The sequence below is a fragment of the Andrena cerasifolii genome, chromosome 13 (genome assembly GCF_050908995.1).
Source record: "Andrena cerasifolii isolate SP2316 chromosome 13, iyAndCera1_principal, whole genome shotgun sequence".
Classification (NCBI taxonomy): domain Eukaryota; kingdom Metazoa; phylum Arthropoda; class Insecta; order Hymenoptera; family Andrenidae; genus Andrena; species Andrena cerasifolii.
The window spans coordinates 8,159,051-8,185,719 of NC_135130.1; the positions used below are offsets into that span (position 1 = coordinate 8,159,051).

The 26,669-nt window shown below is 46.1% G+C and overlaps 6 protein-coding genes across 12 annotated transcripts in view; 4 read left to right on the forward strand and 2 right to left on the reverse strand.

The window, feature by feature from the left end:
• LOC143376053 (potassium channel subfamily K member 18) overlaps positions 1-14,371 on the forward strand; it is a 20,521-nt gene extending 6,150 nt beyond the window's left edge. The window contains exons 2-6 of one of the 2 annotated variants that reach the window (XM_076825872.1): positions 10,889-11,328; positions 11,700-12,060; positions 12,322-12,713; positions 12,998-13,445; positions 14,236-14,371. In XM_076825872.1, coding sequence (XP_076681987.1) covers positions 11,071-11,328; positions 11,700-12,060; positions 12,322-12,713; positions 12,998-13,445; positions 14,236-14,348 — 1,572 coding nt within the window. In that variant the 5' untranslated portion in view covers positions 10,889-11,070 and the 3' untranslated portion in view covers positions 14,349-14,371. The remainder of the gene's footprint in view (positions 1-10,888; positions 11,329-11,699; positions 12,061-12,321; positions 12,714-12,997; positions 13,446-14,235) is intronic. The other variant, XM_076825871.1, reaches the window with a different exon arrangement.
• LOC143376056 (uncharacterized protein CG13380) overlaps positions 1-20,406 on the reverse strand; it is a 49,409-nt gene extending 29,003 nt beyond the window's left edge. Inside the window, exons 1-3 of one of the 4 annotated variants that reach the window (XM_076825884.1) lie at positions 20,109-20,406; positions 19,462-19,662; positions 19,144-19,354 (exon numbers count right to left, since the gene is read on the reverse strand). In XM_076825884.1, coding sequence (XP_076681999.1) covers positions 19,307-19,354; positions 19,462-19,647 — 234 coding nt within the window. In that variant the 5' untranslated portion in view covers positions 19,648-19,662; positions 20,109-20,406 and the 3' untranslated portion in view covers positions 19,144-19,306. Of the gene's footprint in view, positions 1-19,143; positions 19,382-19,461; positions 19,663-20,108 lie in introns of those variants that run through there. The other 3 variants (XM_076825883.1, XM_076825881.1, XM_076825882.1) reach the window with 3 other exon arrangements.
• Positions 14,349-16,344, forward strand: LOC143376010 (uncharacterized; the record flags this gene model as incomplete). The annotated part of the gene is made up of 1 exon (XM_076825791.1): positions 14,349-16,344. A coding segment is annotated over one exon (534 nt), but the record flags the coding sequence as incomplete, so codon positions are not given.
• On the reverse strand, positions 16,206-18,219 carry LOC143376059 (uncharacterized). Its single transcript, XM_076825886.1, has 2 exons — positions 17,389-18,219; positions 16,206-17,035 (listed from the first exon to the last, which is right to left on the reverse strand). Exons 1-2 carry the CDS (start codon positions 17,621-17,623, stop codon positions 16,914-16,916), a joined length of 357 nt encoding a protein of 118 aa, XP_076682001.1. The 5' UTR covers positions 17,624-18,219; the 3' UTR covers positions 16,206-16,913.
• Mrpl23 (mitochondrial ribosomal protein L23) lies at positions 18,363-19,165 on the forward strand. Its single transcript, XM_076825885.1, has 3 exons — positions 18,363-18,499; positions 18,617-18,896; positions 18,966-19,165. The coding sequence occupies exons 1-3, from the start codon at positions 18,486-18,488 to the stop codon at positions 19,113-19,115; spliced, it is 444 nt and encodes a 147-aa protein (XP_076682000.1). The 5' UTR covers positions 18,363-18,485; the 3' UTR covers positions 19,116-19,165.
• Ttll1b (Tubulin tyrosine ligase-like 1B) lies at positions 20,394-26,451 on the forward strand. Of its 3 annotated transcripts, none has more exons than XM_076825878.1 (9): positions 20,394-20,636; positions 22,132-22,263; positions 22,326-22,391; positions 22,593-22,768; positions 23,970-24,156; positions 24,220-24,421; positions 25,298-25,528; positions 26,121-26,230; positions 26,312-26,451. In XM_076825878.1, exons 1-9 carry the CDS (start codon positions 20,596-20,598, stop codon positions 26,442-26,444), a joined length of 1,278 nt encoding a protein of 425 aa, XP_076681993.1. In that variant the 5' UTR covers positions 20,394-20,595; the 3' UTR covers positions 26,445-26,451. The 3 variants fall into 3 exon arrangements, with proteins under 3 accessions (XP_076681993.1, XP_076681994.1, XP_076681995.1); XM_076825879.1 differs by having other exon boundaries at positions 26,121-26,234; positions 26,312-26,412; XM_076825880.1 differs by lacking the exons at positions 22,132-22,263; positions 22,326-22,391.
• Positions 26,452-26,669: the final 218 nt, after the last annotated feature.

The following is a 26,669-nucleotide window of genomic DNA, read 5'->3' on the forward strand; positions in this document are numbered from 1 at the left end:
GCGTCACTCCCACATAGATAATTCATAATGACGAAGCTCCGACTATGGTTGTCGCCTCCCCTCGCAGCCCCTCCTTTCCATCGACCCTTTCGCCTTATTTTCTCTATCCCTGCACCCTTTTCGGCCCCTGACTTCCACCCTCCTCCACCCCCGGAGGAGCTCGCAGCCAGCCTCTAACGGCGTCTTTTAGCGTAATTGGTTCCCAGCACGTTCCGCGTGCAAGATGCAAGAACGACTCCGTCTGTTCCCTCGGCGCGGTACTCGGCTGGAAAGCATTCGGGGCTGGTGGTTTTTGATGGATGTATGACGGCTGGAGGTTGTTAGGATGGTAGTTCTAGAGGGTGGTCCGCGGGAACGTGTCCAATTGGTCCCTTGAGTTGCTCGGATATTCCTGTGCGCCCTGCAATGGCGTCCTTGTTGCTGTAAGGGGTTCAAAAGGGACTCCGAGTACAAAGGGTGGTGCAGGTAAATGTATTATGATATTCCTGGGGAATAGAGGTGATGGTAGCAGTGGATGTTCTGTAATTCCTGGCGAACACCGTGTTACACCCTCGAACTTGAAGAACCCCGAGGAACATCCACCTCCAATCACGTTTCCATCGTTTCCAAGACTCTCAAGAGCCAGCAGGGCGTTTCGAGAGACCTTCAGCCAGGTCCATCGAGTCCACGAAGATCGTGGAATCCCTTCGAGATTTCCCCCATCGAGCGCCTCGTGGCCGAGGGTAAACAGCTTCCCCCGCGTTAGAGGCGTTTAAGTGAAAATTCCTTCGATGGGTTCCTCGAATCCGGTATCGTCTCCCGTTATTTGTCTACTCCACTCGATTACAGTCCCTTCTTCGTCCTCCTGCCACGGGGACCCCACCAGTCGCGACAAGTTCGCCGGAAAACGGCGCGAACGAGAGCTGATTTGAATTTCTCCACGGTCAGCGAGCCGTCCAATTTCCTACGCCTTTTTTTTCTCCTCTCGTCGTCGTAAAAAACAGCGTCGACAGGGTTGACTGCTTTCGAGAGCTTGTAATCCTAAGTGTCCCACGGTAAACGGGGTTTTTCCTTTCCCTCTCTCGCGCCACCTCTTCCTTGCCAGTCCAGCTGGAAGAAGAGGGATTAAGGGTGGACTTACGCGAGTATCCTTGCCGGTTTCTTGGTCCTTTGAGGCCTTTATTAGCGACGTTTATGTACTACGACGGCTCGAGAAACTCTCCTCGTGGAAAGTTATCGCCACGGGCATTTCAAATAACACCCGCAGCGTGGCCCCCTTACGAGTATCGCGGGCGCGCGCGCGCTCGGTGTTCCTAACCTCCTATGAGTGGCCGTCGAGCGCAGCAGGTTAATTAAGCTTTCGTGCGTCGACGTGTCTCTTGTGCTTCGTGCCGTGAGCTCGCAGTCGAAATTAATGAAAGAAACGCAACGTTTCGGGGCTACCCGAGGCCTCGATCAAAGATTCTCATTATCAACCGAACAATTCGAGAATCTAACAGGTTTAGAGGTTAATTCGGAGTGGGTTGCCTAATTATAAGTTCCATGCCGGAATAACTTGCGAGGAGTTTTGACGATGTCGAAAGAATACCGAATTTTGCATAAAATTGTATTAACACTTGTTGGTCCTGACTGTAATAGTTGACGAGACACTTTGCTTCGCTTATGAAAAATTTGAAGGAAAATATCTTGTTAAATATGAAGAGTAGCTTGACACGAAATTAAGCACAATGCCTCATTCGTGTATAAAAATTCTTCAACCGACATTTAATTTGGGAATGATTGTCGTGTCCGAGAAAGGAACGTGCGAATACCTACGCAGCAGTTCGGAAAAGGAACCGTGTACGGGCGTAGATGTGTCGCAAAGTAGGTTAGGCAAAAGCGAAATGTGTGTCGAACGGCGGGTTGCCGCGCGGAGGGGTTGGCCGACGAGGTTATCGGTCGGAGGGCGGTTCGTCTGAAGTTTCCAGCTTTACGGCCGGCTAAAATCGAGAGGGAACATTCAATTAGGTCTTATCGGTTCACGAGCCGAGTTTTTATCGCGTTTGATCGCCCTTTATTCGCGTATATACGGCCCCGGCCGTGGCCTGGCCCGCGGCTTTTCCAACCCCCGTTATCTCGACGCTCGTGCCTCATTTGCGAACGAGAAGCTCCTCCACCAGTACCCGGCCCTCCGAGGATAAAAAGGCTGCCTCTGCTCTCTCCTTAAACCCTCCTGCAAACCACCCCCTCTTCCTTATCTCGTGTCCCCTCGCCGCCCCTAGAGCTGCGACTATAAATACACCTGGCCCGTTTAGCAGACCTTACAACGCCACGATTTATTTACTACTTTCAGTCGGACCCCTGAAATTCACCCCGCTGGAATCGTTGTTGTCCCGTGACACGATTAATCGAGGTTGTTTCTCTTTTCGTGGATATTTTTGGGGTTTGGAGCTTGATGACGGGGCTTCTAGTAAGGGTTTCAGGGGTTTTGGTGGGCTTGAGGGTTACCGGTGTTGGTGTCTCTGATTTGGAGGAATCCTATGTTGAGGATTTTTAATTGGATGATTTCTAAGTTCAGAATTCCTAAGTTGGGGATCCCTAAATTGAAAATTCCTGAGTTAAGGATCCATAAGTTGAGAATTCCTAAGTTAAGGACCCCTAAGTTGAGAATTTCTAAGTTATGGATCCATAAGTTCAGAATTCCTAAGTTAAGGATCCTTACGTTGCTAATTCTTAAGCTAAGAATCCCTAAGTTGAGAATTCCTAAGTTGAGAATTCCTAAGTTAAGGAACCATAAGTTAAGAATTCCTAAGTGGGGAATCCCTAAGTTGAGGATTCCTAAGTTAAGAATTCCTAAGTTAAGAGTTCCTAAGTTGAGAATTCCTAAGTTAAGAATTCCTAAGTTGAGAATTCCTAAGTTGGGGATTCCTAAGTTGCTAATTCCTAAGTTAAGAATTCCTAAGTTGAGAATTCCTAAGTTAAGAATTCCTAAGTTGGGGATTCCTAAGTTGGGGATTCCTAAGTTGCTAATTCCTAAGTTAAGAATCCCTAAGTTGAGAATTCCTAAGTTAAGGATCCATAAGTTAAGAATTCCTAAGTTGGGAATCCCTAAGTTGAGAATTCCTAAGTTAAGAATTCCTAAGTTAAGAATCCCTAAGTTGAGAATTCCTAAGTTGGGAATCCCTAAGTTGAGAATTCCTAAGTTAAGAATTCCTAAGTTGGGGATTCCTAAGTTAAGAATCCCTAAGTTGAGAATTCCTAAGTTAAGGATCCATAAGTTATGGATTCCTAAGTTGAAAATTCTCAAGTTGAGGATTCCTAAGGATCCATAACAACTACGTCCTCCCAATATGCAAAGCTTCAAAAATTATATCGCATTATCGTCGACCAGAAGCAAAAGTAGATACTATAATTCTTCAACCTTTCCTCAAATATTGCCATCACCAGCATCCATAGCGGCCAAGGCACACGTGCCTCGTCTAAAAATGCCCCAAACCAACGGGATTTAGGAACAGCAATTTTCGCGATATAAAGTGCCCCTTAACTTCTCCACCCTAACAGTCCACCCCGTAAATCCCATCGCGACGAACGCTTTTCAAGGCGAGGGCATTCGAACGGGAATGAATGGTAGAAACTCGATAACCCCGACGAGAAAATATATTTTCCAAACGGCACACGGTTTTCGTCTCGCCACCCTCCACCGTAAGTTTCCTCATTTCCTCCGTAACCGGAAAGGGATCGAGCTCGCCACCTCCAGACGGGAAAACACCTCAAATACCGAGGTGAAATAACCTTCGATTACCCAATCTCCTCCTCCGAATTATCACTGTAACGTCTCTATCGCACGAAACTGCAGGAAATGGTACAGAAAACAAGTTCCTCGTGGCAAAAGTAATCGAAACCCGAGGCACAGCAAGTGGCTGTTACTAAACCTATCCAACTAATTTGTAAAAGAGAATTCGAAAAAGGCCACTTCATCCCAGTTACAAAATAATTGGCGCAAATTCTCTCCCACAGTGTTCGTCACTCAACAGCAGCACTAGTTTCCAAACAGAATCGCACTGATCGAATTCGGAAACCGTACCCGGAGAGCGACAGTCCCTCCAGTTTCCGAGGGTTTTCGGAGCGAGGGCTGGGGTGATATTACAGAGCAAACTTCGAAAGATTGTCTTCCCCCATGTGATTCAAGCTAGAGAGGCTAGAATGACGCGAGCCTCGCGACGCAGGGGGTGTTTGCTTGGTAAGCAGATACTCTAGCAGACAGTGGGGCCTGGTATTTTAATACTACCAGAGTTATGGCGCTGTCGTCGCCCCTTTGCTTTCGCTCGCCACCCCTGCCCTCGCCCGTTCCAGGATTCTGACATTTCTAAACTGCATCCTCCCACCATCCTGCGCATCACCGTCGAGGAATTCTCCGGGGTTACCCCCGCAGAACTTAATCAGCGCGATGACGCTGGTCCAACTGGCTCTCTCGTTAGATCCCCGAGGAAAAGAAAGCTTCACCAGTCGTCGAGGAAGTCGAGCACAATGGTGGCGAAATAAAGGGGAGGTGATAAAGGCGGGAAGAAACCGAGCCGTGGCAACGAAAGCCGATATTTAGCGCGGCAAAAAGGGCCAGGCGGGGGAGAAAGTTTCCAATTTAGCTGGGGGAATTAAAGCGTGGACGGGGACGAGGGATTGAAGCGCGAACGAGGGAGCCGAGGGGCGCAGAGGCGTCCACGAGAGCAGGCATTTCTGCTCCATCTTTTAATCCCCGGTAACGAAAATTTCCGAAACGCAACTTTCCACCTGCCGCTGTTCGACGGTTTTCCGACCATGGGAAAAAGTCTCGCGGATCCTCTGCAGAAGACTCCGTCGCTCGAAACATTCCCATCCACCAGGAAACGAAATTCCGCGCCCCTAATAAATACCACTAAACTACAATCACGATGTTCCTAAGTAGCTCTGAATTAAAGGTACTTCGTGTCTCTCAGACATGTTGGTCCCACAAACCCACCCCCTAGAAGATCCCCTAACATCCCCACCCCCGTAAATTTTCCCCTAAAATTTAAAAAATTCCGTCGCATTAAATTACAGCCAATTTGCTAATTCAAGCCCACACACGGTGGGGAAATTTTGCGATCTTATGGCCAAAACTACAGAAATGAAATTTTTGAATATATTGCAGGATATTATGGGATTGATAACTATTTTATGTATTGAAAATTGATTCTTACATGAAAAGGTTATTTCTAAAACACTGCTTTAAAAATTGTATAAATCACGTATTAAAAACCGAAACACAATTATTTTGAGGATAAAAAGATATCTTATGCACCACCAGGAAGTGAATCCATGCGTTCAAATTATTTTCAGATCTTTGGATAACAGAATTATAAGTGTTTGAAGCAACCTGAAAATCTGGATTAATTCTTTGCGATCGGTCTAACCTCACACGAACATAAACATTTGCGAGTGTATACGAGCTTTGTATTAAAACATTTAACAGTTAAATTGGTGGCATTTGATACTGATATTAGTTCTTCAATTGACATTTGCATTGACTTTGTCGAAATCAAAAATTTATTTTTGTGGTTTTGGCCATAAATTCGCGAAGTTTCCCCAATGTGCCACAGTCCCAGCTACGTGCGTCGAGGAGAAACAAGGAGCAGGCTGAGGGGGTGGTAAGCCACGGTGCGTTGGCGGTATAATCGTGAGCAGGGTAACACGGAGGTAACGAGTTAGCACAACGAACCGGAGCCAGGGGTCTTCGTGGCCCTGGCAGCTCGCAATCGATAGCCAGAGCAGCTGGAGGCGTGGGAGTCTGCAGCCTCGGGGGCAGACAGGCTGAGGGGAGGGGGGTCACAAAGAGACGTTGGACCGAATTTCCCAGAGCAAGGCGACCAACTTGCGGAGTGAAACTGGAAGAAGCAGAAAGGCTGAGGGACATCCTCCACGCTGGCTAAAAAGATGGACACCGAGCTCCCTCTGGCGTCCCTCGTCCGAAGCTGAGGAGGAGGTAGAATTTCGCGCCTGGGGGATCGTCAATTAGCGAGAGGACACCTCAAAGCTCCCCTCGGCGCACAATAGGGACGAATCGAACGGGAGGGGGGTGGAAATCGCGTGGAAGCCTTTAAGGAAATAGGTCGAGAGCCAATAAGTCGTTTAAAGGACTCTTTAGCAGAGGGCGATCTTTTAATCGAACACCCTACTGTGGCGAGCTTTCTGTTTGATGTCTTCCAATGACGGAGGCTTTCGAAAGAGTGCAATGATTTACACCTCACCTGAGGTGTTTGGGTGCTCGGGTTTTGATGGACCACCCTGTACACTCTTCAGGAGTTGCAGAAGAGTTGGAGTGGTGCAGCTATATTTTTCAGTACAGTGTCAGGGTTGGTGTGAAGTATCAGGGCACCTGGTGTATTTGCAGGAAATGTGGTACTTGACAGAGCTTTTCATTTAAAATAAAGTCACGTTTGTTTGAATTTGTGTTTCTTCGATTTTCCAACGTTTCTCACAATTATTCTTTCCGTTTATTGTTTACCTTCATCGTGTAGTAAATTACTCTGTTTACTATCCTGTATTATTTTGCTGTAATTACACTAGAGGGTTCGTCCCATGCACGAACGAATAAATAGTCCAGTAAACAGCGCCTCGTAGGCCTATTTTCAGCATCCCGTTTTCCGCTGCCCGATTTTTGGATATTCTAAGCTGCTGTCGAGGGAAACGAAGAAGCCGGGGGTGGCTGACGGGCACCATGACTGCGTAAATGACGCTAAGCGATGCGCGCCGAGGTTAAAGATTACACAGAGTGGACGCTTCGCTGTTAGTCGTCCACGGGGATTTGGTGGACGCGACGCGAGCTCGTTATCTCGCGCGGACAGACGTTTCTGGAACGGACATTTTTAGCAACGTCTCCGTGAAACAGAACTGCGCCAAAGAGTCTTCAACTCCAAGGTGCATGTTTCGAAGCAAGGACATAGGTACTTTATGCGATCGAGAGAGTAAAGAATTCTATCATTTCTGAAGGCGAAGAATCAGTTATAAACATTGTATGTGCACAGTCGATCCTTAACTGGTGAAGTGGAGCCTGACATACCCCAATATTTAACCCCATTCGCACAGTAAATTTCGACTTTTTCTTCACAATAAAGCATTCGGGTAAGCACCGTTAAGTGGGGTAACTTTAATCACAATACTGGATTTTAAAACAAATTCCTCCAGCATCTATTGTAGCACAGGTATTATTCTCAAAGTGCTTTGGATAGCTTTAATTGTCTACCAAAGAGTATAACTCAGAAAGCACCGCGCAATGTTTACTAAAACCCACTTACCACTCAAACGTACTAAAAACCCAGAAAAAAAGAGGAACCCAAAAACATCCCCCAAAGAATTCTACCCTTAATGTCCCCTACATTAGTCCACAGTACTCTCGATTTCACAGCCCCATACGCCCCCCCAAGTGCGAGGGATCGATCGTCAGCGGATAAGTCGTTGCTCTTCGAGCTGCCCCTATCCTCATTGTGCCTCGACCTCCCGATGCCCACGTGGGGTCTATTGTTCCTCCTCCCTCGAATTACCTTTGTCCTTCCTTAATCAGTTAAACGTGTTGCCCTTGCATCCACCGTGGCACGAATTCCGAACGGAGTATCAGCGACCCCTGAAAGATCGACGTACCTTAGAGCCTCCACCCCCTTGCGCCCCGAAGCCACCCCTCGGGGGGGGGGAGGGCGCAAAAAGTGCTCGTATTCAGCCTGTTACCCGGCACGATTCGCCTCGATTCGACGAACACGATGAATCGTGGGTTCATCCACGGCGGGCGTATAACGCTCGGGAGCATCCCCCTCGGCGCACATCCGTGACGTCGCCGTCGTAGGACGCCACGCGGCGACCCACATTCCGTCGAATTTAATTTCATGCCTTATCTCTGGTAACCACGGTACAATGCCTCAACTGGGGCGGCTGCGAATCCTTCTATCTTTCCCTTGTACGCCCCACATACATCGCGGGGGCTGCGCGCGGAGGGCCCCACCCCTAAAGAATAGTTTGCGGGCACGACTCGGCTGTCTATGTCCAAATATTCCATTTCGCATTTCACGGAAAGTGGAAGTGCTTGGGTTAAACGCCTTTGAGCATCTTGGGATTCCTGGGGTTAAGTATGTTCTTCGAGCAGAGGGGGTTGTATTTATTTCTATTATGTTCTTATCGACGTGCGTTACGAAAACTGGCACGTTTCATTCTTTTCTTACGGACAACTGCATGTAGAAAAAATGAAACGCGCTACTTTTCGTAACGCGCGTCGGTTTCATAGATTGCCTAGGATCCTACTGCAAAAATAAAAAGATGAAGGTTTTTTAATGGAATGAAAAACATCTTTATTTAAATAAATTAAACTTTATTGAGTTAAAATATCATTATAAAGTTGAATGTATTCTTTCGGTATAAGACCTTTAGACAGCATTGCCGACAAATCTTCCTTTTTTTCAATGATAATTGAATTTTCGTATCATATGCATGTTGTAGTGTATATTCCTTAATATCCTGTTTTGAATCATATCGTTTCAAAAATTTTATTTTGAAGCTGTTTTCACTTAAATTATATTTTCGCTGCAGCGTTTGAAATGCGCTACTGCTCGTGGTGGAATGTAAATCGTGCTTGTTCTCGTGGTGTATTCGAAACGTGCTTCTTCTCGTGATAGATTGAAATGTGCTGCTCTTTGTAAGACACATGTAATGTGCTACTTTTCGTAACGCACGTCGTTATATATTTTTTTTTCTTCCGGAAGGTAGTGTGTGTAATAAAGCACTTGTTGTTATTAGTTAACTGTGCTGTGGTTCTGTGTTTCTGGAAGGGTGTAATAATGGGGTGAGATAGGGGAAGGTAGGGACGAGAGATTTTTCTAAAGTATCATAAATCGAGCAGGCTGGTGGTGCGAGGGAATTTCGCCTTGCTCGGGGGATCCCTGGCGAAACGACGTCGTTAGAATTTTTCAGGGGTAAGGGAAAGTAAAATCCTCCTCGAGTGGGGTCGTAGAAAGCTGAATAGCGAGAATCTTGGGCGCCCTAATGAGAACTCGTGCCGAATCGTCGTGGCTGCGATAAATGTTGGAGTACTACCGCCACCGATCCCAGAAAATCAATTTCTGATCCTCGACATTAATTACCCTAACCTAAAAACCTATATACACGATCAACCGGCGCGGGTAACGCCGATGGGCGTTCAGTGGCTATTACGAACTAATGGGAGTGGAAGATTCTCGCACGTGGTCTACTGCAAAGCGTTTCGATCTCCATATTCGAAGAATCAAGCATATCATTTATATTTTTTAGAATAATTCAACACAAGGAATAGAAAAACTAACCCGGTACAAGTGTTTTCGTGCTTCGACACCCGCAGTAAATGGGAATCGCGGAAAAACAGTAAACCCCCCATTTCCCTAGAGCGCGACGAAAAGAATCGGATTCCAACCGGTCCGATGTGTCCCAGTATTTTTCAATTTCCTGGTAGCTGAGCGTGTCCCATTACGAGGTGGGTGGCAACCGGGGAGGGGGCGCGGGCAAGTTAATAATCGGACGGCTCGATTTCCCGAAATAAATGTCCCTGTTCTCGCGCTTTTAACCAGCTTTGAAACGGCCGCGGAGGAGAGCAGCGGCTGATAAAGCGATCGTCCTCCCATCGCGTGTACACGCGCCCAGAAATAGCGACAATCGACCACCCACCCTCCGCGGCGCCTACCCGTCGCTGCACCAGCCCCCCGTCACTTTATAACAGATGCGTACCTGTGCACAACTCGCCGCGCTTCTCTGCTATCGCGGCTGGACTACATCGTAAACTGACGTAAACTCTCCCCTTCGACTCGTGTCCACGCTCCCGTTTCAACGCGACGCCCTTTGCATCCCTTGTGCCCTCGAAACCACCTGACCACCGTGTACACAACGAGATTCTTTAGTATCGTGACCCGCCCCACAGTGGGGAAATTTTGCGATTTCATGGCAAAAACCACAAAAATCAAAATTTTGAATTTGACAAAATTAATGCAAATGTCAATTGAAGAACTATATCCATTTTCGTGGTTGAAACCTCAAAACTTATTTTTAATATATAAAATTCGGCACTTTTACGTTCTGATATACGAGGAAATAAATTATCCGAAAAACAGCACTTACAAAAATTACGAACGATAAAGATTTTTTTAATATTTACGTTTATACACTTAAGCCTATGGAATTATTTGCCCTTAAAGCTAGTATCCCCAGTCGGAATCGCTTTTTTCTTTGCCAGAGAATGACTCTGCTACAGTGCAGCAGGGCATAGAAGAAGGGTTATCGCTTCTGGTGACAAGCTTATCAATTTCTTATCGGGAAGTTTTCTTAAATTAGTAATTAGTGGATCTGACGATAATAGAAGCCAATTGAAAACAGTCAAATTATTTTCGGAACTGTGGATAATACAATATAAATGTTTGAAGTAATGTTTGAAAATCTAGATTAATTTTCTTTGCGATCGATCTAACCTCACATGAACATGAATATTTGAGAGTCTACACGAGCTTTGTATTAAAACATTTAACAGTAAAATTGGAGGCATTAGATGCCCATATTAGTTCTTCAATTGACATTTGCATTTATTTTGTCGAATTCAAAAATTTATTCTTGTGGTTTGGGCCATAAAACCGCAAAAATTCCCCACTGTGCGCCCGGTGCAGCATGAAACCACCCTTTAACACTCTCCCACAATCCCAACAGCGAAAATTGCTCGCGCGCCATCCAAGGAGCATTCATCACCTCCCTCTAGCCAGCGCGATCCCCTAGACTCGTCGCAAACACCCCCAGACAGGATATCAGCGATATCCAGGACGCGTTGAGCCGAGTGTCTTGCGGAGGGGCTAATTGCCGAGTAAGGAGCAATTAGTACTGACGTCTAATACGGGGACGGTGGTAATCTCTGCGACAGGCTTGCCAACGCGCCAGATGGACGAGGCTCTAGGGAGGATAGCAGAACGATAGGAGGCGCACGGTTGCGGCTGCAGCTGCGGCGTCGGTCGCTGCACCTGCAGCTGCAGCTCCGTGGACCGCGGCCACGCTGCTGTCGGTAGCAGCGGGACAGGGAGGACAGGTCCGGGGACGGCCTGAACGATGCAGGGGAGCGGCGATTACTATCAGAGGGCGCCGAGATGCTGTCCAGCGAGGAACGCCAACCCAAGCGCAGAGGCGCTGAGAATAAGCGCGTCCGTGAGGGGCGCGGAGCTGCTCTGCTGCTGCTGTAGCTGCAGCACCGCCACCTCTGCTAAAACGCCGGGCCTGCTGGCCAGCCTGGGGGTCTGCGTCCTCGTGCTCGGATACACGCTGCTCGGGGCATTCGCGTTCATGGCCCTGGAGGGTGGCCTCAAGTCGGTGAGTACTTGTAAAGACTGTCGCAATACCGGGAGGATGATGCGCGGGGTCGAAGCGGTGGGAAAAACGCCAGCATTTGACGGGAAGAACGCGGAGATAGGAGATTCCACAGGATAGATAGATGGTGCTATGAAGATGGTAGCACACTGGGGTGCTGGAGATCGAGAACCCAAGAAGGATTCCTGTGGAGATCCTTACTCGGTGGCTACTGCTCCTATTTTTCTTTTCATCGAATGGGAAGAGGGTTTCTAGTGTCTGTTTCTGTTTGGAGATGGGTCGTAGGGGAATGGGTTGCTTTGGTCTTTTGCTGGCACTTTGGTTCAGTTTCTAGGTAGTTGTAGATGATTCGGGGATGCTCATCTTTGCTGCAGGATTCTGCGAACGACCTGGTAGTTCCTGGGGGCTCAAAGGCCGAAGGAGGATCTTACGTGGTGCCGAGCCTCGACGATGATTCCGCGGCCATGGAGCTCAGGGCGCGCACCGTAGAAAGGCTCTGGAGCATCACGGAGGATTTAAACGTGCTGTACAAGGAAAATTGGACGCGGCTGGCTGCGAGGGAGGTGTTCGAGTTCCAAGAGAACCTAGCGCGGGGGCTGAGAAGGACCTCCTCGCAATACGAGTCTGTTGGACCGTCGTCCCGATCCAGGGATCATCCTATGGAAAGGAGGTCTCACCGACGGTGGACCTTCAGTGGTAGTCTCCTGTACTCTCTCACTCTGATCACCACGATCGGTAAGATTATGCAAATTCAGCTCACTTTCGTACACCTTATGCTTCTCCATTACATCTATTCTCCATTGGAGACAGAATGGAGTGGAAGCTTCGCAGTATTAACAGTAAACTGGAGGTACATTGCTTGGGACACCCTTCCAGTTTACGGATTCTTGCTCTATCCCTCCCAACAGCGAGTTCCAAGACAATAGCTGAGAAGCACCCGCTGTCCCAAGCCAGAATGAATGACCACGCTGTAAATTGCTCGATCAATGGTTCCAGGGTACGGCAGCGTGGCGCCACGCACAGTCTGGGGTCGTCTGATCACAATAGTGTACGCCCTGGCCGGAATCCCCTTAATGCTTGTCTATTTGAGCACCGTGGGCGACGTCCTAGCGAGGAGCTTCCGTCGTTTGTACGGTCGGCTCTGCAGGCCTCGAAACTGCACCAGGAAGCAGCAACCGCCTCCACCACCGCCGCCCGTCGGCGGTATCATGAGCAAGACGTACAGGTATGATAACCACGTCGACTCCAAGTCCAGCAATTATTACTCGGCCAGCAGAGAAAGCTCCTGCGACGATTTAGGAACGCGCGGTACCAGCAGCGCCATCTTGCTCGACTGCGGAAGCGAGGGACTCCTGCACGCCACCACCAGCTCCACAGCCGCGCTTCAGGTACGGCAACTCCTTTCCCACGTAGCCCGTGTCACACGCGAAAATTTTACTCAAGTATTGGAGAGCTATGTGAGACTTCTAAGGACTATTCTGGATATCTTTGATGGTCTCATTGTTGCGCGAAGTTGAGGCTAATTCAGGATCCTCACTTTTTACCTCCACTAGGAACATCAATTTTATTCAGAATTTTCTATAATAGACTGTTGACTACTCAACATCCTGAAAATCCTGAAAATCCTCTCCCAAATTGTTCACTAGTGTTTCACTGTTCCACCTAACGCCAGGACGTGTCATCGGGCAACGGTAAACGCCACTTCCACCCGTGCTCGCTGTCCCTGTCGACGAGCTCGTCGCCCGGCTACGTGGTGGAGACGAACCCGGTCAGGATACCGATAAGCCTCTGCCTGGTGATCATGCTGGTCTACATTTGCGGCGGAGCGGTGATGTTCAACCGTCTGGAGGGCTGGAGTCTGCTCGAGGGCGGTTACTTCTGCTTCACCAGCCTCGGGACCATAGGTTTCGGCGACCTGATGCCCGTCGGTAGAAACGCCGGATCCGCCACCCTGGAGGAGCTCAGCCTGTGCGCCTGCTCCCTCTACATACTCGCCGGGATGGGCCTGATCGCCATGTGCTTCAACCTCGTCCAGGAGGAGGTGGTACGCGTGGTCAGGGTCTTCGGTAGAACCTGCGGCATGTCGTCGGGGGTGGTGGTCGGACCTATCGGTGGTACAGGTATCCCTGATGCAGGCATTCGACGGGGAACCGCATAGAATCGTTAATGGGCGAGAAAGACAGCTTCCTGGTTACACTTTAGACGGTCCACTTCGCGTGCCTTTCACTGTTATCCGGGGGCAGAGCTTCGTGCACTCGTACGATCGATGGAGCAGATACAGCTACGTATTTCGGATACAAGTGGTACTCCTAGAGGTAATCGTCAGATGTGCTTCTTGTTATTTATTAAAGGAAGCGTTACCTGGGGTCTTCATATTTTCACCAAGTGTTTTGTTCTTGGAGTTGAAATACTGATGTATCTGTCCCAACCACAGTGGGTGACCATCACAAGACCTTTCCCTCAATGTTAATTAAAATGTAGTGTATGGTTGCTTGATATGCGTCACTATGTGTACCTTATATGGATTTGGGAAAATTCTGTGAAGAGCAATGTAGCTAGGGGAAGGTGCAGTTGGTGGACAAAACAGGGACTTCGAAAAGAGGTTGAAAGCCAACATAAACTCACTAATTTTACCCACCACAGCTACTACTTCAATTCTTCCCAACGACCAATTTCAACCTCCACCTCGAATTCTCTCAACCAAGCTCTGCCCCCCATAGCCACTTAAATTACCCCTCAACCGAGTACCCACGAGTCACCGAAGAAGAGCGGTTCTGATCAGATCGCGTCGGGGATTTCGATCGAGCATCTTGACCACTCTGCATAACCCCTTCGTGATAAACGCGTTCTCGCGGCCCGAGCGCACCTGCGCACGTGTCGCCATCGAAATAACCTCTCTATTCTGCGCAGGCACCGGCGCTGGGCTCAAAGGGGACCTCGACGACGCAGGAGGCACTAGCGACTCGCGGCTGTCCGAGCAGGAAGAGGAAGCAATCGCCATGTCCATGGTGCCAGCCTCCTGACAGCATCAGGCCAGGAGTCCCGGGGACGGGAAGCTCCTGGCCCACTCGTCCAACACTGCCCTAAAACCCTCGCCAGGCCATCATTCCCTGCCGCGCAAGAAAACGCCCTCCGAAGCAAGGAACTCGTCCACCCAGCAATTCCAACGCGCCCAGTCCTTAAGACGCAGCTGCCTATCGCCCACCCAGTACCACCACCAGCACCACCAGCACCGCCAGCAAGAGAGCTCCCTGCACTTCGAGTACTTCGTGCCGCGCAGCGTCAGCGAGTTCAACTTGGCAGCGGCCGCCGTTACCGACATGGCGGTCCCTCCACCGCCGCCATCTTCCGTTCCGCGACCCACAGCCGTCGTTACGCCACCTGTCGTGGTTACACCGAACCCTGGCACCCCGAATCAGTCCCGTTTGTCGGAGTGCACGAGCACTGCCACCAGGAGTCGCGAGAAGATGGTCACATTCGAGGACGAAGGTGCCAACTGCGCCACCTCTACGCCCACTAGGAAGAACGTCTCCAGCCTCGACACTGTTTTCATGTGACGCTGCAATCATGGCTGAAAGAGGACCTCGGGTGGAGCGGACTTAGGAGAGCTGGGGCCTTCGGGAGCTTGGATACTTTGGAATTGGGCAGCTTGGAGGATTCCTCTGAGAGTTTCGTGGCAAGATGCATCAAGGATGCTGCGGGATTGGTGGAGAGGCGCGGGGGTCATTTGCTCAAAGATTAATGAAACTAGAAGAGGATGGAGGAAGGAAGCTGTAAGAAGAGGCAGGGGTGATCGATTGTGTAGAATAGGTTTCTTCACCATGTAGAAGGTACCTGTTAATAGTAGGCAGGATGCAAGACGGGCTGCCTAGGGAGAGGAGCCGCTAGAGGAGAGTACGAAGAGCACAGTGACACGTTTGTGGAGCCCCCTGAGGATCTCGTTTGTGGAAAAGACTGCTTGTGCACAGATTTCAAGGTACTAAAGGGGTCGGGAGATGATGCAGGTACCAGGGGATTCTCGAAGGACACTAGATTTCTACCGTTTAAATTATAACAACCGTTACCGTAACACTAATTAATACTCTTATCGCTGCTGATACTCTTCTTCTTACCATTATCGTTGATAGGTTACACGACTGACCGCAATTTCGCTGGCGAACTTACTTTGTACGACGAACTATCGAAATACGGCGATTACACTGCCTCTTCCCTCCCTCTTCCCTTCAGCTTCCACAAACACCATCAAGGCGGAGTACAATTCTCGTTACAATCGAAGGGGAAGGAGTTTCTCCAGTGAAAGTAAAAGTTGTTCATATAAGCTCCCACTCAATTGTACCCCGAATTACACTCTATCATAAAAGACAAATACTCCGAACGTAAGGTCCATAAAAAGATCCCTAGATCTACCTATTATCGTAATAAAAGACTTCCCCGCGTGCGTTTGCGAAAGAGGGGAAAATATAATAGAAAACCCTCTGGTTTCCCGCGTTCCCTACATCCCCCGAGCGTGCCGACGTGGAAAGGGGCAGTGTAAGAGGGAAAAAAGGAAGACACAGCCTTAAAACGCGCCCCACAAGCGGTTCGGTGAATTATTGTTACAAAAGACAGATAAATATAAAGCATAGACGAATACGAAGGCGTGCACGGCTACGAAACGGTCTGTCCTAGCGTAAATCTTAAGGAAACCCGTTTAACCGACACCGTTGCGAACTTAATTCTAATGCGAGCAGAGGGGTTGCCGACAGGCAGGCGCACGTGTAAGAAGTGCTGCATGGTAAGGGGCCAGGAGTGACTGGAACAGTGGAATCGTCGAAATTGTGGGACATAAATCGAAGGTTTGGGCGTCGCAGCGATCCAAGTACCGTCGACGCGATCTCATAGATCGTCCGATCGACAGGCTGGATCCAGGCTCGAATCGAGTGTTCAAATACATACGCTGTTTATATACCATACGTGTCTCTTTCTCGATAAGAATGGATTTTCATTAAAACAGACGAAGTAAAAACGGAACGATCGCAACGGGGACTTGATTATTCTTGACTTTCAACCCTTAGATCTTATAGGCGACAGATCGATCGCCTTTTGGGAGCATTGAAGTGGATATAGTCGAAATAAAATCAACTTTCCTTAAGTTAAAAATAATAAGGGCTTACAATGTGTTATAGAAAAAAGATGAGAAAAATAGAAATTATTAACTCGAGATTTGAGAATAGAGGGAAAGTTGTAAATGGTGATAAGTAGTGTAATTTGTAGTGGGTAAAGTATTTTTTATTTTATTTCGACTGTAGAGGTTCCCCTAAGTTAAAAGAGATTTATAAAAAGGGGTGTTTCCTTTTCGTTTTGCATCCCAAGAAATTTTCATTTTCTGCCTCTTACTTTTCATTTCATTCGTTCCACTCGATTTTTATTATAGTTAAGTGAGGAATAGGAAAACTGAATCGAGATTCCACGCCCTTCTGCAAGGTTTAAGGTAAGATATCTCGCGATTCTCTGGAACTTTGCTTACAACTAGGTTCATCACATTATTCTCCACTGCTGCATCGTTTATTGAGTTCATTGCGACACCATATTAAAATCAGCTCGCATTTTCACTCATCGTCCTCCTCGCAGTAATCCCACTCCTCTTCTCGAGAATTCGGCCTGACTGGCGGCGGCACGTTGTCCTCGTTTTTCGAAACCGCATTGCCACACACCAAATTATTTATTACCCCTACAAAATAGCGAACATAGTCTTATTCAGTCCCCTCGAGTTCATCCAAACGCGAGAAAATTCCCGCCAACGTTCTTGCCCCCTTGGGTGGTGATAATTCGCGCACCACGTGCGGGACTCCTCTACCCGCATCTCTTAACCACACTCGCTGAACGCCCAAGAGCGTTCTCCGCACGGGCTGCGTTCACGCGCCTTCATATGCGCCCGTGTCACCCAAAGGGTTGCAAGAAATTTTCATTCCATACCAAATGGATTTTCTGCATTTCTCCCTCCCATAAATTTACTATACTTAATAGTACATTAAAAACATTTCGCGTTGAAGAACTTTGTCCGATGACAAAATTCGAGCTGACCTTTAATTTTACCGAACAACCCTTCGCCCTGCTCCGTCCCACACACACATCCATCCTCCTCTTCGCCCGACTTCGGCTTTATATTCTGATAGAACGTATAGCCGATGCCCAGGGCGTGATTAACTACGAACTGAACGGTACAGAGGACGATAATCAGCAGTATGGGTAGGCACAAGGTGGTCTCCACGTCGTCCAGGAAGAGATTCAACCATTCCGGTAGCAGGTCGCAGCTCATCTTCGATTTGAAACAATTTGAGCCGCCTCGATTCCCTGGGAAACGCGATCAGCCCTAACCCTCGGCACTTTCGTTGTTCCTAGCAAAATTCAGGGCCTCTTGCGTCTCTTTGTCAGAGGGGAACCGTCTCCCAGGCAATTTCGTGAAACATACTCTTGTTAATTTAGCAGAGAAATGTGGCCATTGCCGAAACGCACTTGGACGAATTTCTGTAGCGTTGTTGTTAATTCCAAAAGCTGAATGTTCCGTGAAATCGATCTATCGATTCAATCAGCGACGAAGTAATCGGAAAGAAATAGTTGCGGACGGCGGAAAACGAACGAAATTCGATGGATCTCGCGAATATGTTCAAGCGATCAGAAATAAACAATATTTACTCCAGCTCTGATCGACGTAGAATATTTATTACACAAACTAGTCTTAAAACGATATTTATATTCGTAAAATGTATTTCAGACTGTGTAATGCTGACTGGGTTCAGCTTTAATTCTATTAATTAACCCTTTTCGGTGCATACGTCTATCCCATCGCTCAGTCTGTGCGGGGAACGCCCATAGGTGTTCGCCAAGCATGCTTAAGGGATATGACAACAGAGAGTCCGCACACCAAATACGTTCAGTGGTCAAATTCCGAAACTCAAAGGGTTATGTAATACTAAATACACCACGCGCCCTCTACGGGTGAAATCAGTAAGCAACACCATAGACCGTGCTTGTCACGGCATCTGGCGCAAATATTACCGCAACTACGTAAACAGAAGAGGTTACGATGTAACCTCCGTTGCATTTATAAAGAGTAAAGAAACGATTTTCTCTGTAAATATAATAATCAAAGTATCTGATATTAGTTTAAAGAAAGTAAAATGTCCACACGCTGGTAAGTACCGACACTGGCGACGATTTAACATTGATCATCACCGAAGTATTTCAAAGAAAGTGCACATTGAAGCCGATCTCTCTACTTGTTGCTCTAATTTCGTGGCTGATATTTCAGGTATCCCCTGTATCAAAAAGGCAACCCACAGCTCAGGATTTTCCTCCCGAACTTCTGGCTAAAAATTATACAACCCGTGCACAAACAGCCCCAGAATGTAGTGCAGCTCCACTGCTCCATGGAAATGACAAGGTTCGACGTGCGCAATTACTTAGAGAAGATCTACAATGTCAGCCCCGTTCACGTGAGGATAAGGATCGGCCTCGGCAAAACTAGGAGATGCCCGAAGCAGAACTGCGTGATTAAAGACGACGACAAGAAAATAGCTTACGTCGTCTTGGTGAGTGCTTCCGAACTAATCGACCCTAACGAAGCATCCTTAACGTCACACTATTCTCTGGGATTACAGCCCGCGGACCAGGCATTCGTGTATCCCAACTTATTCCCGGAAAAGGTGGAGAAGTCCACGGAGGATAGGTTCGAGGAGTACAAGGCCGAGTACAAGCAGTTCGTTAAGTCGAACACGATGCCGGGTTTACCCACGTGGTTTAGAGTGTAATAAAGTCGCTTGTACGCCGCAGGAAGGAGAATAAAAATTATAAATCTATATTTCCTCTTTCTCGCACTTCTTACATTGGTTACAAATAACGTAATAAACTCTCTCTCTCGGGCATTCCATCGAGCAAACATAAAAGAAATAAACAAGTGGACGATACTTAAGGCATAAGTAAACAAGAGAATGCGTCGAGCCTAGTCAAGCTCGGTCATCATGAAGCCGTAAGCTTTGCATTGCGGGCACTGAGGAATGTCAAACAAAAAGATAGTCTGCAAGAACGGAGAACATAAACCAGAAACAGTGTCGGCCAGGCGAGCTACAAGCACGAATAGCAAAGGGCGATACGAACCTGTGGATGAATGGGGCAGAAGTAACGCACCCTGCCCGTTGTCCAGTATCCGCAGACATTGCAGAGCACAATGCGGTGCGGCCTGATGCACAGACACTTGTCGGGCGGCAAATTACACACACCTATCCCCCTTCCTCTACCCATTCTCATGGACTTCGTCCTCCCGTCCATCGCGTTCAGACCCATTCCGACCCCGTGGCCCTAATCAAATTATTCGGTGCTCATTAATCACCAAGGCGCAACGCTAACAAGTGCACGTGCACAGTTGCTTCTGTACAACAGTCTGACGAACAGCTTTTCGCGGAAAACCCACCAGCAGTGGGGATGCACGGGGAACTTTCTAAAAACCGAATCCCGCGAATGGTATCGTTAAGAACCGATGCATTTCGAATCATAAATTCATGACACAAATTCCTACGCGCCAGCGTGATTCACTCCGCTACGTTCTCGTATGCATTTGGGGCTCCCCGGCGATCGGACATCCGGCGTCGCGAAATTAACGCTTCTGATTTCTTTCGCTCGTAATTCCAGCGTCTCTCCGATGAGAACGACAGCCACTAACGCGGAACAAACGCCTGGCCGGTTATATATAATAGATCGTGCGCTACGGTTAATTCGAAATTGAAAGGGCAGTTGCAGCGAAATACCTGTGAAACGCAGTGTCCTTATTCGGTTTGAATTCAGGGGCGCCTCGACCAGCTTCCGCTCTTTTTCCCTATGTTCTGTGCACGTTGCTCCTGCAACGGCAGGAATCAGGTGCTGGATCGTCTGTGGGAAGGAGTTTCCGACGTAACGCACACGCGTGGCGAGAGAACGCGACGTTTAACGAGATGTAGCGGGGAATTAAATGAGTGACAGTTTCTGGAGCACGTGTAATTGCGACGAAATAGCCGCGCTATAGGGTACGTCCTAACTGTCGCGTGAGTAACGCGCGTTTGGCACGCGGTGAAGCCCGCGAAAGACGAACAAGGACGCGGAGAAAAAAAACAAGAGCGAGGCGTGTAAACAAACGCGGTGGGTATCGAGCTATGTTCAATCGCTTTGTCGAACGAAGAGTGGGACCTGGCAGGATCGAAGCGTAGGTTCTTTGTGGCTGTTGCTGCAGGTGCTTATTATTGCCTCGGGAGAGAAATAATGAGGAGACAAATACCGCGGGAATTGGCCATGGCTAGGAGGTAAAATAAATGGCGGGATATTTGTCGTTTTTTGAATCTTGCTTTGTATACGGTTAAGTGTTTAAGTTTGTTGATATCGTAGTGTATGTATATATTAGGAGTCTTTCTTAAATTACGTTAGGCTTTTTTTAAGGGGGGGGAGTCAGGTAGCGTCTTACGTAATATTTTTTAATCTAATTTTCAATAAATACAAATTTCCCGAAACCGAGTTAAATGATTTATATAAACCTTGTAAAAAAATACGTAAAATATGTAAAAAAAAAGGCGTAAGGATGGGGTTGGAATATCAAAACTTACGAATTCTTATGCAGGGGGAGAGAGAGGGTAAGAAATCGCCAAAATTACCCTTACGTAATTTAAGGACAGCTCCTTATATGCAGTATAGTAACTTGATTTTGTTACTGTACTGGATAAATTTGAACTTTTCTTTTTTAAATACTTCGATTTCAAGGGTGGACCCCCCCCCCCCCCCGCCAGGGGTAATAAAATAGGAAAATATTATAACATCGTGTATTATTCTGTATAAACAATTAATGTGTATTTAATTATGTAAGCGATAGTATCAGATAGAGATATTAAAATATAAATTACAAGCAAATTTTAAATCTTGTAAAAGAAATGTAAAAAGTTTACTTATGTACTTTTACATATTTCGCCCCCTCCAAGAAAGGCTCCTGAACCCGCCTCTGTTCAATTTAGGAGGGCATACTGTATTTTCGGCTGCAGTATGTTTTCATTCAAAATTTTAGAGTTATCTTCAGTGTTTTGAATGGAATTCTATAATTCCTTTTGCATCTTTTAGAGGACAGAGAAACAATTCGGCAAGCTCCTAACTCCGTACTTTTTTTTTGTCATTATAACTGAAAATATGGTGGAAAAATGTTTGTTTTACAGTAATCGAGTAAGCGAGTGTGGAGTGTAGTAATTATTTACGTAACTGTATTGAATAAAAATGTAATGATTACTTTATTCGAAATTAAGGTACAGGCGAGGTATACATAATAAAATATAGTACAGTAGAAAGAACGAACACCCAACTATCCAATCTCAATCCAATTCCTTTACTATCCATTCCGGTTGATCTGTCCCGCAAAAAATAAATACTTTCTACAGTATTTCTTTCCGCGAATCATAATAAACTCTTAAGACTTGTGTTACCACGGCGAATCGATCCAACTTGCGGTAACAATAGCAATGGCGTTCGGCACGGTTGCAGACGGCAAACGCGCTACAAGTTTTAATTTATCCACCAACTACGGCAGGTAAATGAAAATTAGCTCAATAAAAATTTGCGATCAGAAATCAGACAATAGAAAAATTTGAGGTGCAGGGCGACGCAGTGCACTTCTCAATCATATTTAACAGATTAATTGTATTCTTTAACAAGCTCCGTAACACGATACTATCAAAACTGAAACTTAAAATTAGAACACCGAAAGTTTACCTTAACTATTTGTTACTTTTCTGCAATCGACAGAATTTTTAATATTCACAGGGTATTAGCGAGTGGAGCGGACAGAACCAAAGTGACGTTTTGCACGGACGTGGACAAGTCCGTGATAGTGCACAATTTCGAGAAACGGGGGTGGGTGCAGGTCGGTCCCGAGGATGACTGGAATTTCTACTGGTAAAAAAAGGGACCTAAATTAAAATTGCACAATTGAAAAACTTTCACTCTCGTTGTTACAGGGCAGCCACCCAATCCTGTCGAAATATATTCAGCGTGGAAACTGGATACAGGATGGACGACAAACAGTCAGACATTACAACTTTCAGACAAAACTCCTTTTATTGCGTCACTCTGAAATTCACGTAGCGCGTCCAATTTATTTTGGCCATTATAGCGAGCCACGCATTTTTGCAATAATATTTTCCTAGCGATAATAATAAACGATAACGTGTTTGCTCGAGTGATGCAATAAATACTTCCAGTATCGCAAACCTGTCGCTTTGCAGGATGATCAATCACTTCCCGAACCACTACGAGCTGACGCGGAAGGACCTCTTGGTGAAGAACATCAAGCGATACCGGAAGGAGCTGGAACGCGACGGGAACCCACTGGCAGTGAGAGGGGACGGAGGGAGGTACCTCTACCTGGACTTCATCCCCGTCACGTTTGTTTTACCAGCAGGCAAAGTACAATCTAGGCATTGGGAGCAAAAACGGACTGACAAGGGATGATCCCGAGCCCGGAAATTCAAAGAATTCTGAAACTTGGGGGGGGGTTGAAATCGGTTTCTCGAAACGGTTATAAGAACCGAATTAATCTTAAAACAGCTACGAGTGAAAAAAATTTCTGGCTAGGGTCGCCACCTTCTTTACAGGAAAATAACGCAAACTTGCCTTCTTTTTTTATAAAGAAAGTACCCCCGAAAAAACTAAAAGTATATCTTAATCTTACAAGGGAAGATCTCGAGCTCGGAAATTCAAAGAATTCTGAAACTTTGTGAATATGTAGGGGATTTCATCCTGATTACAACGCAATTTTTTTTTGCAGCTAAAATTCACTCGAAGGGGGTGAAATTATTAATCCCCGAAAATTCAGCTATTTTCCGATTTTGTGTTATAACTCGGGAACTGTAAGAGATAGAAAAAAAGTTTCAAAACAAAAGTTACTTCTTTTAATTAGATCTAGTATTTTGAAAAATAATTATTTTACAGTTCACGAGTTATAACGGAAAATCGGAAAATAACCGGATTTTTCAGGGGTCAATTACACCCCCTTAGAGTGAATTTGGGCAGCAAACAAAAATTCCGTTGTAATCAGGAGGAAATTCTCTACGTATTCACAAAGTTTCAGAATTTTTTGAATTTTCGGGTTCGGGATCTTCCCTTGTGAGCCACATTGAAAAAAAATTAATTTTTTCTACTTTATATGATTAGGAAAGCCTATTGGGATCAGAGTTGGGCAGAATGTAATCTAATTACAGATTACAAATTACGAGTAAAATGTAAATGTAATTGACAAAATTGTGGTCAACTACCTAAATTAACGATTACAGAAAGCAATGTGTAATCAATTACACAATTACATTTTAATCGTAATTTGTAATTTGTATCAGAGATGGACAAAAAATTATTTGAAATAAAAATTTGTGTACGAAATTTTTATTTCAAATAATTTCTGCCCATCTCTGATTTGTAATTAGATTACATTTTGTCCAACTCTGATTGGGATACGCAAAAAGATGTGAGTTAGTGCATTTTTGCTCTCAATGCCTGAATTATCGGAAGACCTTAATTAGCATTTTGGGTGGCTTGGGTTTTGGAAAATTGTGGAAGCACCCCGACGCCAGTGAAAGTGCATGCTCGACGTTTAAACTGGTCCGCAGATTACAACATGTTCGTGGAGGAGTACCGGAAGTCGCCGCAGAGCACGTGGATCATGAAGCCCTGCGGGAAATCGCAGGGTGCCGGGATATTCCTCATCAACAAGCTGAGCAAACTGAAGAAATGGTCCCGCGAGGCGAAGAACCCGTTCAACCCGACTTTGACGAAGGAGTCTTACGTGATATCCAGGTGAGCATTGGTTCTGTGTGATATTGTCAACCCTCTGCTGTTGTGACGGGGGTAAATACACAGGTACATCGATAATCCACTGCTGATCGGGGGTAAGAAGTTTGACCTTCGACTGTACGCGCTGATCACATCCTTCCGACCGCTGAAAGCCTACTTGTTCAAGCTGGGATTCTGTCGCTTCTGCACGGTGAAGTACGACACCAGCATCCAAGAACTGGACAACATGTACGTGCACCTGACGAACGTGTCCGTGCAAAAGCATGGCGTAAGTGGAATTTTCGGGTGGCTACGGTTGCGGAGGTAGAGAAAGCCTGAAGCAATTTCGGGGGGATTAGGACGCTGAGAATATTTATTGCATCACGCGATGACAATTAAATTCTAATCCTCCAACTAAAGTTTAAATAAGATTCAATCGAAATTAGATTAAATTTAATTAAAATTATTACGTACACCGCAATATCAATATTTGTAAAATTACTTATAAAATTTATAAAATATTTATAACATTACTTATAAAATTTGTAAAATATTTATAAAATTACTTATAAAATTTATAAAATTACTTATAAAATTTATAAAATATTTATAACATTACTTATAAAATTTGTAAAATATTTATAAAATTACTTATAAAATTTATAAAATTACTTATAAAATTTATCAAATATTTATAATATTACTTATAAAATTTGTAAAATATTTATAAAATTACTTATAAAATTTATAAAATTACTTATAAAATTTATAAAATATTTATAAAATTATTTATAAAATTTATAAAATATTTATAAAATTACTTATAAAGTTTATAAAATATTTATAAAATTACTTATAAAATTTATAAAATATTTATAAAATTTATAAAATATTTATAAAATTATTTATAAAATTTATAAAATATTTATAAAATTACTTATAAAATTTATAAAATATTTTAAAAATTACTACAGAAGAACTAGTTAAATGCTAATACTGAATGAGGCGAAAGCGAAGGCACGTTAAACATTGGAGTGCTGCAATAAATATTCCCAGAATTTCTAGAGCGTTCAGCGCCAAACCAATGCACACCTTTACACCTCGTTTACTTATCAGAATCTGCACCCGGGAACTTGTGTATTAAAGGGAAACACCCCCGTTGCAGGAGGAGTACAACAGCAAGCACGGTGGCAAGCTGAGCGTGCACAATCTGAGACTATACCTGGAGAGCACGCGCGGCAAAGCAGTGACGGAGAAGCTATTCGCGAATATCACCTGGTGCATCGTGCACTCCCTGAAATCCGTCGCCCCGGTGATGGCGAACGATCGGCACTGCTTCGAGTGCTACGGCTACGACATCATCATCGACAACGAGCTGAAACCGTGGCTCATAGAGGTTCGATGCTCGATCTACTAAATCAGTGGCGGATTTAAGAAACGAAACAGCCAGGTCGCAAACTAAGGTAGGCTCTCACTACGCCTCGCCTCTCTTCCCCAAAATATTCTCGACGCAGGATCCGCGGCTCGGAGTCGCGCGGCACAGTGTGAGTATACCGTATGTGTCAAATGGTCAAACTACGTAAGAAAAGCACAGGAAGAATAAACTGAGCCGAGACGAGGGGTAGCGAGAGCCTGCCTTTGCAAATAAATTCACGAAAATTATGGGAAGCAAAATAAAAATATATCGTTTAGATAAAATCATAATTTCTTTCTGGAAAATGGAGCCCAGGGTCACCTTCTGTGCAGGGGCCATTTGAATCCGCCACTGTACTAAATCATCCCTTAAAAACACCCACGTCCCCGGAACCCAGCTATTCCAGTTTCAAGTTACGTCGGAGGGCGTCCTCTGTGTGAAAACGAGTGTGCATGCCGCGAACAGCCACTCGAGAGCAAACACTCGAAGATCGACCTGGTTCCCCGACCAATTTCTGGGGATCAGGTTTCGACCCCTATCGCTGTCCCAATTCATTTCTTATTTATATTTCCAGGTGAACGCGTCGCCGTCGCTGACCTCCACCACGGTCAACGATCGGATCTTGAAATACAAACTGATCGACAATATAATGTCGATCGTGGTACCCCCGGACGGTGTGCCAGAGTAGGTACCCCAGACCTTTACCGAATCACCCTACCCATTGGTATTCAATTATGCCGAGCTCGCCTTTACGATCCTGTTTAGCGTAAAATGGAACAAATGCCCACAACCGGAGGCACTGGGCAACTTCGAGCTCCTCCTCGACGAGGACCTCTGCGCCCAGGACGACAAAGAGTGCTGCTCCGGCAAATATCGAGCCTCCTCCAAATGGAAATAAATGCTCAGCCGCTACTTTTCTGTATTAATAAACCACTGTCCCGCCGATTCGAACGGTTCCACGGACGATCGACCTATCCGGAGGGGGGTCCCCGGGCTCCGCGCGTGCGCGGACGCAGCGCGGCGTACAGGTTGCCGTCCGCAGGCGCATGCACCGAAACTTCCAAACGCACGTTCCTCTGGCCAGTTTATTTTGCTCGTCGGCTTCGTCTATCGCGAAACCGTG

Excerpts from the sequence above, each read along its gene's own strand:
- Mrpl23 (XM_076825885.1), top strand. Across the intron at positions 18,897-18,965 it reads AAATAGCTTACGTCGTCTTG|CCCGCGGACCAGGCATTCGT; the intron begins GTGAGTGCTTCC and ends CTGGGATTACAG.
- LOC143376059 (XM_076825886.1), bottom strand. The coding sequence starts at position 17,623 with ATGAGCTGCGACCTGCTACCGGAATGGTTGAATCTCTTCCTGGACGAC. Across the intron at positions 17,036-17,388 it reads GTTGTTCGGTAAAATTAAAG|GGGTAATAAATAATTTGGTG; the intron begins GTCAGCTCGAAT and ends GCTATTTTGTAG.
- Ttll1b (XM_076825878.1), top strand. The coding sequence starts at position 20,596 with ATGAGGAGACAAATACCGCGGGAATTGGCCATGGCTAGGAG. Across the intron at positions 24,422-25,297 it reads TGTCCGTGCAAAAGCATGGC|GAGGAGTACAACAGCAAGCA; the intron begins GTAAGTGGAATT and ends CCCCCGTTGCAG. Across the intron at positions 26,231-26,311 it reads CCCCCGGACGGTGTGCCAGA|CGTAAAATGGAACAAATGCC; the intron begins GTAGGTACCCCA and ends GATCCTGTTTAG.